The 12,476-nt window shown below is 33.2% G+C and overlaps 1 protein-coding gene across 2 annotated transcripts in view; it reads right to left on the reverse strand.

The window, feature by feature from the left end:
• The window catches only part of LOC131853516 (LIM/homeobox protein Lhx3), a 52,139-nt gene extending 39,960 nt beyond the window's left edge, over nucleotides 1-12,179 (reverse strand). For both annotated transcript variants that reach the window (XM_059204426.1, XM_059204427.1), the window contains exon 1: nucleotides 11,896-12,179. In XM_059204426.1, coding sequence (XP_059060409.1) covers nucleotides 11,896-12,040 — 145 coding nt within the window. In that variant the 5' untranslated portion in view covers nucleotides 12,041-12,179. The remainder of the gene's footprint in view (nucleotides 1-11,895) is intronic.
• Nucleotides 12,180-12,476: the final 297 nt, after the last annotated feature.

The following is a 12,476-nucleotide window of genomic DNA, read 5'->3' on the forward strand; positions in this document are numbered from 1 at the left end:
GTTGCAAACTATATTATAATAATCTTATAAATATATATTTATATTCAAGCAAAATTTGGGCAAAAGTAGATATAATTTATTATAGTTAACTAGTAGAACTATTAATTGAATTCCTCATATTGCACATTGGTATCTTATAATGGAAAATTGACTTTGAGTGATCACATAATTTCAAAAGGATAAAACGGAAGCGGTCCTCTTTACAGAATGACGGCGAGCGAATAAAGGTAAATAGCGCCGCTCGAGAGAATTTACTTGGCGAGAGCAAGCTAATGAAATGAAGTGAAAACCAAATTGGGGTTCGACGACCCGACAACGATCCCACTTTTGCAATTACTCGGAGAGAATAATTTAATGAGGGTCTATGAGAACCAACCAAACAAGACGTTATTTTATAAGTCGCGTCGCCACTTTACCACGCTAAAAATATCTACCAATTAAAGCAACTACCTTATGCAATAGTACAATTAATAATTGTTTAACAACAATTTTTATTTTATTTGATAGTACAGCAATAAATATCATTTTTACATTTATTTTAATTTTCTTGCAGTAGGTACTAACCTAACAAGACAGTAAACATTTGAACATAGTAGAAGGCAGAGAATATGATTATTACATCGGCAATAATTTATACGTACTTAACTCTTTTGTGAAATAAATTTCGCAATTTGACTAAGTGATCGCATAACATTTACATGCCCTAATACATTTGAATGCAGCGCTCAGAGAATTGTCATCAATCTTAACAGGGTGCGGAACGATAATGCGCACAACATATGGCGTCAACAAAGTACCTATACACCAACTACCCTGCCTATGCCTCGTTCCGCCTCGGTGCTACTGAATGGGCCCAAGTGACCCGCACCGACCTTACATACGGTTGTACTGTATTGCTCCCAAAATATAAAATAAAGATCCGATCTATAAGTGGACTCTAAAGTTTTACATCTATTGTGATGTCGTAGATATTCCAAATATTATCAAATGTCCCTTTCATGAAGCCATCAATGCTGTTCAATTGGCTCTTGTAACATTCGCATGGTTTATCAGACCAATTGAATAGCAGTGATATATGTTTACCATTTTGTAAATGACCCGCATCAGTTCTTTTATTTGTACTTCAGAACTACTTAAGAATATATCATAAAAGAATAAAATATTAATATAAATTAGGTACTATTCTTTATCCGATGATTATATGCGATACCGTATTATAAGTACCTAATATATGTAGGTATGTTATATCCTTTTACATATAAATACCTACTCTCAGTGAGGATGCTATAGTGATATGCCGGGGAGGGTCGTAGTGCTAAGTGCCGGGAGGCCACATGTCGCTCTCGTCGCGCTAATCTCCAGGATTTGCCATCCATATATTGTATCACCCATCTCTCTTTCTCAACAATAGGAATAATATATCTATCTCGTGCAGCTCATTGAATATTATTGCTCTATGGGGATTTTGAAAATATGGAGCCGTTTAGCAAAAGCCCTACATTGTATCCGTGTCGTGTGGAATTATTCATACGCGGCCCGTTGCATTTATCACTTAATGGCATTAGCTATTATGCCGTTTAATCGCTCGATTTGCAATTTTATAGGCTGGACATAATTCTATCAGTATGTGCACACTACATCTTATTTCATATTAAGATATAATATTGCAAGTTTTTCATACGCTTACCATTACCCATATCATCATTTAATATCGTATAATCTAAATATACATCAATAAGTATCTAATTATACCATCAGATATATATATATATATATATATATGTATTGAGTTATGTAAGAATTAAGAAAATGAAAAATTCTTCTCACGTAATTCTCACGTAACGATGAATATGAACTCTTACATATGTAAGAGTTATGAACCTTAAATGTGATCTAAATTGATTAATGAAATAATAATTTTTATTTAAGTACGCAGTATATATTTTTTAATTTATACGCGGAATATAATGAGCCTTTGTATTGTATTATATTTTGTTTTGCCACATTTACAACAAATAAATTAAGATACCTACTACATCACCATATTTCAGATTTTAAGAGTTGGTAAAAAACAATTAGATATTGTATTAAATTATCCAGGACAATAATACATAGGCACACACCTATTATATACGTACATTTATAACTGTGTGTATATATTATATGTAGTTAAATATTAAATTTATTTGTTTACGTATGAAAATAACAGCAATGTAGTGAGAACTAGCACTACCTATATGTCCTATGAACCGTATTATATAGGCTAATTTGAAATTCAGGTAAGTGTTAAGTCCCTGTATTACCATATTAAAAAAACTTTTCTAAATATACTACTATGAATAAATAACAATTACACTACGATATAAATTTGTTCTTAATGTAAACATTTCTTAAATCCTATAATTTACATTACTTAGTATCATGTTATTTTAATAATATTAAAACACAATCAAACTGACGAATCCATTGAAGTAAAATCAGTAAGTCAATTCGGTTTAATGATCGCACGATGCTGTCAACGTGCCATGCGGCTTACTCGCATTGCACATGGTGTTCTATCAGAAAACTCTATTCATTTCGTATAGATAAATACAAACTTATTGCAAGGGAGTAGAGTCAAAAGTAGTTTAACAAGCTCGCGACATACGAGGGTCCATGCGAATCCATTGTGGGGTCTCCGGCTTGTCATTGCAACCCTAAAATCGTTCCGTTTTGTCTAGTCGAATAAGCGGACAGGTTAACTTTTGTTATTTCACAAAAGCAATGCATTATATTTTCCACCGATTGTTGGAACAAATGTTGAGCAGAATTACGGAGTATTTAGAGTATGTCATCAAATTATTTCCATATTCTTATATTCAAAAGAGGACTGCTTTATTTCTAATATTATTTATTTTGAAACAGATAATTATGTTCCTCGATTCGTTTTCTACGAGGACGAGAGTTTCTACTTGTACCTTAGTAACTTCTTTGCTGCACAATATATGTATGTGTGTAGGTCGCAATGCTAATAAGGTCTAAAACAATTAGAGTAGAGAGTAATAGCCCAATACCGTAAAGAAAAAAGTCCCTTTGTTACTAATGGGTTAACCAATCATCCGCCAAGAAATTTACCCGTGCACGTTGAAAATATCAATAAGATGGCTACTTTTCGGCCCAAACTACGCCGTTCCTAAGATATCCAGAAGAGATTATCATTACGAAAAAAACACCTTTCGTACTTATACGGTATCAAAGGCAATAAGTAATGATAAAATAAAATGATAAATTACAACATTTTATCGTAATTCTGTATACAAATAATTACAGTCGTAATTTTAAACATTTTATTTTCATTCAAATGTTTTTGCTTTTTTCTTCTAACTAAATGTTTCTGGCAGTATTTACATTTTGTATCAACAAAAGAATTGTAAAAATATTTCTTTACCGAGTGGTAAGTCAAGAGAGTTTGAAGCATTGCCCCTGAGGTGGCTTCGTGCGGGGTTTCGAGTCGCGACGGGCCGGGGTGGAGCCGAGAGGGGGAACAGCCTGTGCCTAGGGACGGTGTACTCTTCTTGATTACAGCACACTCACCCACCCCCTGAACTCCCTACATTACGTTCCCCGCCTAATGCAGTACATATAAGCCTACAACATAATGACAGTTCTGTACCACTTATATATTTGTTTAAAGTCCTTAATGAAAATAAGTGTTAACAGTATGATGGTACTCCCTCAAATATTTGGAATTAATTTCAATCGACTCCAAAAAGAAGTCATTTGTATATTACGAAATATCATCGATATGTTCGTCGTATATTTTTAGTTGATAGTACGAGTAAGCTTGTATCAAAATAAAATTCCGCCTTTAACATCGCTTCCTAAAATAATCTGGTTGCAGGTTAGGTCTGGCATTGCTCCTACAGCTACACCTGAGAAGGGTGAGCGACGCCGTGATTGTACCCAGTACATCAAACATGCACGAGTCTGCACCCTGCGCGCTCGTAAAAATACATATTCTAGCAGAAGGGCCCTTGCTTTTAATACCAACGCTGTAATGAGCAACCGAGGTCGAGAGTCTCCTTAATTTTCTCTTTAACGTCCCATTCAGGTAGAATGTCGGTCTTTATTAATTGTGTTACCGGGAGAAGGAATCCATACAACGAATTAGCATTATTTTAGTTAATGTACATATGTAGTTTTATAAATTGACGTAGTAGTATTAAGTATGAAAAAATCATAAAATAACATAGAAAATATAACACATAATAGAAAATATTACCTTAAATATAAAAAAAATAGGTCAAATATTATTTTACAAACATTTGAACAATGATAATCATTATACATAATTTGTAGCATGTGTAGCATTTGCTACAAATTTCTATTACATATTATTACAACCTCATACCTCATTGCTTTGCATAAATGAGAGCCCGGATTTTATTTACGATTGGGTCAATTATGCCAACATTTTTTTTAAACTTATCCAGTATTATAAATTCTATGGTGTAGTTCTGTGAAGTGTGGATATTATTACGCAAACTGGAACATTATGGAATTAGAGAAAAGTCCTCAGAACTCATTGGATCATATTTTCGGGATAGAATTCAAGTGGTAGACATTAAAGGAAGCAAGTCCATTTATAAAAATGGGTGTACCCCAGTGTTCTATACTTGGCCCATTTCTTTTTCTTGTTTACATAAACGACTTACCATACCAGTTTTAAAACATACTTGACATAGTATTGTTTGCTGATGACACATCACTTATTTTCAAAGTGAAAAGAAATACAAAGGATTTTAATAATATAAATATTGCTCTTGAGGATGTTCTAAACTGGTTTACATCAAATAATCTAGCGCTTAATTCAATGAAAACAAAATGTATCAAATTCTCTTTACCAAATGTAAAACAAGTAACGACAACTGTTAGTCTGAATCATCATGTTTTGGACTTTGTTGATGACACTTCGTTTCTTGGTATTGTAATAGATAATAAATTGCAGTGGGGACCACATATATTAACACTAGCCAAAAGACAAAGCTCAGCTGCTTTTGCTATCAGAAAAATTAGACAGTTGACTGACACTGCAACAGCGAAACTAGAGTATTTTAGTTACTTCCATAGTATAATGTCATATGGTATTATATCGTGGGAAAGAGTGGCTGATGTAGAATCAATTTTTATATTACAAAAAAGAGCAATTCGTTCAATATATAATTTACCGTGTCGTGAATCTCTTAGAGAACGCTTTAAAGAAACAGGTGTCCTTACTGTTCCCTCTCAATATGTATATGAAAATATTATGTACGTACGCAAAAACTTAAATTTATTTCCAAAAAATAGTCACTTACACGCTTTTAATACAAGGAATAAAAATAAATTAAATATGCCTAGTTATCGTCTCAAAAAAGTAAGTACATCTTTCATGGGACATTGTATACGTTTTTATAATAAATTGCCAGATAGTGTTTTAAATTAAAGTGAAGGCAAATTTAAGATACATGTAAAAAAAACACTTTGCGCTAAAGCTTATTATAAAATAAACGACTACTTAAATGACTACAATGTGTGGACTTAATTACAACTTCAACTTTTGTTATGAGGTATATAATTTTTCCCATTGACATGGATAATGTAATAACATTAAAGAAACTTATTATAAATTTTGTAATGACATATTGTAAATTAAATAATGTAAATTTAATATTGTAATGGGTGAAAACTGTGATCGGTACAGCCTATGCTGTAAATAATATAATTGATACTGGCTCATACGTCATACTCGTGAACGGGTGGTGCTTGTGGGGACTGGTCTGTTGAGGTTGTGAACACTGATTAAATTTTTTGTTCTTTGCGATAGCATATGCTGGTGGTCACTCTATTCTCCCAAATTTGAATTTTAATGACTGTATATTATTATAAACATGTTCCACTATTATTTGAAAAAAATACGAGCTGAGTTTCTTGTCAGTTCTTCTCATCTCGATATCATTCCGAACTGACGGTAGATTTGACATATCATAAGAGTCTGTAATAGACCTACATGAAAAAAGATATTTTGAATTTTGAATTTGAATTTGTGTTCCGCGACACACCAAAATAGAAAAATGGAGGGGAGGATCAAAGATTGCTTTTAATTGTTATATATTAAAATATATAAACGTATAAAAGATAATAATATCTGTGAATGTGGAGAAGATGTGGGTGATCTAAATCATATTGTGTTTTCCTGCTCCTCTTACGATCATTCTTCATTTATAGAGACACTTATCTCATTAGAAATTCCTTTTCCTTCATCCATTGTATGCCTATTAGCTCATCCTAATCCTATAATTTATAAATCTCTTGCGTCTTTTATTTCCCATAATAACATTAAACTTTAAAACCCATGATCACTAATTCCGAGTATATTCAAAATTTAACCCGTTCCTTTCCATTATCCCGTCTCGTTTCCTGTTTTTAGTGGCATAATAGGCAACACTAGCCTCTTGCCAAAGAAGAGAAAAAAAAATATATATAAACATTTTGTTTTTCTATGATGTAAAATAATAAAAAACATCATATAAACAAAAAATCTCTTGATTCGATAGTTCTTGAATATAAACAGTTAAAAGATTAATGTTACTGTTATTGTATATAAAATGTCAGTTCCATTTTTGTAACTTTGTAGCGAAGAAACATTTCTAAATATTTTTTCAATGTACCTACTGACCGCTAACTACCCAAAGCCTGCGGATGCGAATACTCAGCAATGTTTCTCTGATTGATTAAAACGCTAACAATGGGATAAAGTTGATCACTGCGGGCTTTGTACCGAGAAGCCCTTTATATTCGTGTAATCAAAGAATCCCCTCTATAAAATTGCGCACGAAAATTATGACTTTCGACGCTAATCTTTTTTTTTCATATAAGCTATTAGGTATGAACAAAACATGTACATGTATGTTTTACATTTATATATTCTATATAATTATAGACATGAATGTGATAAATTAATTGTACCTATTTATTATTAATATGTGTTGTTAAACGCACTAATATCAGGAACTACAAAATGCTTTCCTGTTTGGTAATAAGCTCTGTATGTATCGTGCAGAATAAGAATATAGTATGTCATTGCCTCATTTCTTTTCCGAAGAATTCATAAAAGCCGTCTCGAGGAACAAAACATAAATGACAACTTGGTTATAAATAAAGAAAAAAAAATGTTATACCTGACCACAGAAATAATAGGCTACACCCTCACACACTAATTATCTATATATTATAGATAAGTAGGTAAGTACTAATAGGCATATTTAGGAACCACATAGACAATAGCTAATACCCACGTAATTTTGGACTGTATGTTACATTATTTAAAGATAGTTTATGTATATTTCAATAAGTTAATTACGTATCAACGAGTAAAAGATTACAGTTCCCAAGCGTAGCAACATTATAAATCGGATATAGTAGATAGAGCTACCTATCGTCGGTAGCCCATCAGGTGAACTAAGGTAAGGGTAAGCAAAATGAGGGGTCAGGGACAAACAGATGTCGCCCCCCGTTGTGTGATGATCCACGCGCCAGGGTTAATAAATTGCCTTTAAAACCAAACATACATCATAAATTTTAACCAACCTACCATCTCCATACCTCTCATCTCGAAATTTGTCATTTAAATCAAATTCATTTTTTAATGATTGTTTATGTAATTTGCACACTGTCACATAAGGATATTCATTTCTATTTGTAGTTGTATACTACGCAAGCAACTACTTTCCAACAGAGACAGCTAAAATAGTATTCCAAGATTTACCTATCCTCAATATTAGAGTTTTAGTATAGATATTTATTTTAGAAATACTTCGTTGAAGACATTATTGTATCCTAAAATTGTAAGTTTACTACCTGGTAACTCTTTATTAATAATGCAAATGGCGGTAAAAAGATTATAGCAATCTATAATTAATTTATAAAAACAATGTACAATTAAATATTATGTAAATACTTCTGATTACAAAAAAATGTACGCGGATTCCCATATTTAAAAAAAAATGGTCCTCTTTATTAAAAGCTGGTAAACGGTATCCTGTTACTATACGCAAGTAATAGAAACCGGAAGGAGGCGATTCGCCGCGCACACGCCGACACGCGTGCACTTCCGCTCTAAGTGTAATGTATTATAATAGGCGACATCTCCGAACTCTTCCCATGACATTCAAAATGTTATACCTGGTAAATATTGTCCATAAACTTTCTCACACTTTTTATAATAGCTATAAGCCAGCTATAATATATCTCCCTATCTCTCACCTACTATTGTTCCCTAAAGGTTATTATGTAATTTTTTTAAGAATAAATAATATAATAATAATAACGCTGGACAATACACACATCGCCATCTAGTCCCAAGTTAATCAGAGCTTGTTTTATGAGTATTAGGCTGCTGATATAAACACTTAAATACTTTTTTGTAAATACATACACAATATACGTAGAAACACAGAACTCAGTCCAATACAAACATTAAAAATAAAATCATAATACAATTGTTTGCAACATGTAAAGAACCGAACCGAGGCGTGCTAAACTGCTGCTAGACCACCAAGGCCGAGGAATTAAGTAAAATGTCAATGTACCAAACATATAAATCTTGTTTTTCAGTACAACAACGCATAATGGATACCAAGGGCATCATAATATTTTTGTAAAGTGTGTAGGCGATTGAAATCTGATAGCAGCGATAGCCACTTTCCATCAGATGGACCCTCAGTTCATTTGCGATCCTTTACAGAAAATAGTAATTATATTGAACCTACTTAAAAAAGGCATTCTGATATCACCGGATTTTTTTAATTTATAGAGAACCTAGTTTGTTGATTGCATAATGTAGAGTAAAAGACTCCCACGCTCGAGCATTTGTTTATGTTAAAGCTCTGTTGTGATACACATAATTCCGATTGTTATACAATAACAATGGAATATTGTTCAATATAATATAGTTTAGAAAAATAATAACTAGCCACGCCACGCAGCGCCGCCGCTCGCGGCCGCCGCCCGACGGCCATCTATAAGCACTCCCTAACTACGTAATCATGCGCTTTAAAATAATAGGGGTTCTGGCTATAACAAAATACTATCAAAATTACCTAATACCCATTTATAGAGCGTAGTATTCGTGTATGTTATTTATGAGCTTCATTAAGAACTAGTTATAATAGAACTGGTCATAAATTCTCCATGTAAAATATTTTTTAAATGGAGAATTTTTTAACCTAATTTCTTCGTACTACGTTCCGATCATATTATTACCTACCTACTTCTACTAAAGCCTGTGGTGACAAGAATAAGCACAGTGCAGCCTTTCTAAAGTGAGATGCTTTCAAACCTTCGGTGATAATGTTACTTGCAATATGCTAACCTAACATATGCAATGTCTTTTATTCCATACAATAATCTTTAATAAGTGACTGAAACACATATAAGGAAAAAACATAAATGTTATTAATAATATGAGTAAATAATAACCACAATGATTGAATGATAATCACACACGCATATACACATTGCAAGTAAATGATGATAAGCTTAAATTAAATACATTATTCGATTGTCTTTTTGTAATTCCAATAATTGTAAGAAGAAGTGGTACCTAAAATAGTTTCTACTTAGTGTAGGTGCCGGGGAACACTTTAAATTGTAAATATTGGATGCAAAATAGATTATTATTAAAAAAATATATAAAACAACAATGAAAACTTCACAGTACAATTCTACACAGAATAAAATATAAAAACAACTTGCCTAATTTGAGGTAAGCATTAATATTAATTAAATATTCGTATGTCCATTTAAATGACAAGTGAGGGTCTATTAAAAGTAGAACAATTAACTAAGTGCGACGTTATCGACATAATAAGTGTATACACTATATGGGCTAGTGTTAAAATAAAAAAGCCGATCGTACGTACGTGTAAAGAGCACTTAACTTGATTACTCGAAGCCCTATAGTATTATAGAAAAAATATAGAGGTTTGAGCACATGCGACTAGCGGCCGCGTGGCGCCAACCTCCAACCAAACCCTAGCACGTGCCAGCGCAACCGATAATTGTAGACCGGAATATGAACATCCAAATCACTTCATCACAAAATGTATATTTCTTTTAAATTATTTTTATATTAATTATATAGGATATAATAGTAAAAAAACTAATTACTTATGAAACACCAAAATCCTGTGTAAAAAGAAATTAAATCTTTAGGTATTTCAGTCTATGCAACTTTGTATGTAAGGTTCATCCTTAATTAATATGTCTTTGAGAATTTATATGATTTATTTTTAATAATATGCTTATTGTTGTATTCAAAATATTTTGGTAGCCTTTCCGTTAATTCATATTCGTATATCAAGTATTATCAATTTAATATACTTTAATTCATTTTTCACTGTGCTCTTTTTGATGATATGTAAGTGTCTATAATACAGAAAACGACATATTAATTAAATTTTTAATCCAAATTTTATTTCTTCTTATTTTATCCATTACAAGTGTGGACCACCGTTTATAACTGCAACTATATGCTTTATTTAAACTGTGAAAGAAATAATTAACAAATACTTTTATTTAAGGCAGGTTTAATCTAGACCACTTTTATATACAGTACTAGCTGTTGCCCGCGGCTTCGCTCGCATTGAATTAGAAATATTTGTTTTTTTTCTTTAATGAAAAGTATCCTATGTTCATTCTAAAGCCGCATATATTCAATAAGCGCAGCCTACTAATGTCATAATGTCAATGGGACTTTATTGTTATGTGCGTATCTGTCTGTAATACGAATAAATAACTTACTTACTTATGTACGTCCAAGAACATGTGTACAAAATTTCACGATGATCGTATCAATACTTTTTGCGTGAAAGCGTAACAAACATCCCTACTTTCACATTTTTAATATTTATAAGAATATTGGTCGTAGTTCATTTAAGTTTTACTTATATGAACTAATGATATTGCGTTAAATCTCTATTCTGGGTGCTGAATGTAACATGCTCTCGATTTGTCCTCACTGGTCCACACTTAATCGGAAATAATATTATGTTATCCATGCTTAAACGGAAAAACTCATTAAATCGCAAAACCTGTTCATCAAATTTATAATATAAATTCGTTGCACCCGTTTGTCATTACGAGGTACTTTGTTATATATGTATATTGATCTGTTTACCAATACCATTTTTTACTGATAAATTAAGTTGACACTAAACATTGTTGTTGGCTGACTTCAAGATACGACGATAAAAGTTCACGCCAGAGTAATAAACAACTAAGTTCGGAAGCTTTGTATGAAGATCTGAATAGTTAATACAAGTAGGTATTGAGCAATAAAATTTATGACTGAGGTACACTTTGTAACAAGTTGTCTACACCTATCAGCTGACAAGAGGCTTGTTTTATGGGATGTGTTCGGTTGAAAAGTGAGATAAAACAGTCCAATTACAGGATCATGTAACGTTAATTAACCTAAATAAAATATGATAATAGTTTTAAGCTCTAAGCAGATTATTAATCGTATGTACATAGTGACATTACATACATTGAAGGTAGTTACTACATGCTTATTACGGTCTGATTAAAAACATGTAGTCAATCCTTTTAGCAACAGTAATATCTCTCTAAACCATTCCATAATGTCGATATTATCTAAATACCTAAGTAAACAAAATTAAAATAATAATATTATTAGATTAGATTTCATTTTTGTTGTTCACGCTAATTTAATACAAGAAATACCACGTATTAAGCCGGAAAACTGCTTGGCAGTTTGTCTGTAGCAAAAGCAAATTAAAATACTCCCGTGTGAGAAAGATGGAGAAATTGAATTATTAAGTGAACTAATCATCATAGAATAGTACAGGCAAGTACCTTCAAGTCCTTTATTCCGTGCTAAAAGCGCTAACAGTACGTCAGGCGGTGGCGGATCCAAAGAATGCATATTGTCCAACTCAGGGTTCATGGGAGCCTGGCAAGGAACCTCACAGTCTGTAACCACTTCGTATCCTGTATCCATTAACGCACCGCTACGTCCGAAAAACACACTGTAAATATTGTACACCAACTCCGCGTTTTAACATCCCGCCCTGACAGCGTAAACAACACAGTCTCTTAAGCACCTGTGCATAGTTTCAGAATACTGTGTTATCATTCCTCGAACGGGTGCAGCGGGCGTCGCGACGCGTCCAAAAGCCGGAGCCACGTGGCGGCGCCGCCCATGCCCGCCCCACGCCGCGCGCCGCCCTTCTCCCTCCCATTGAGAAGTCATTTTTCACCCCCTGAATCTGATAAACCCTCGGGCTACCAGGACGGCGGCAGAGGGACGCGGGGCTCCCCCGCCCCGAACTAATTTTCCGGAGTCGCACGACACACCCCCGGTGCTTACATCCATCTACAATATTACGCCAGCACGTTATCCCGTTCGCGGGGGCACTTCGTTTCTACTCATCTGG

The sequence above is a fragment of the Achroia grisella genome, unplaced genomic scaffold (assembly GCF_030625045.1).
Source record: "Achroia grisella isolate CSIRO2021 unplaced genomic scaffold, CSIRO_AGI_Agris_v1 utg903, whole genome shotgun sequence".
NCBI classification, from domain to species: domain Eukaryota; kingdom Metazoa; phylum Arthropoda; class Insecta; order Lepidoptera; family Pyralidae; genus Achroia; species Achroia grisella.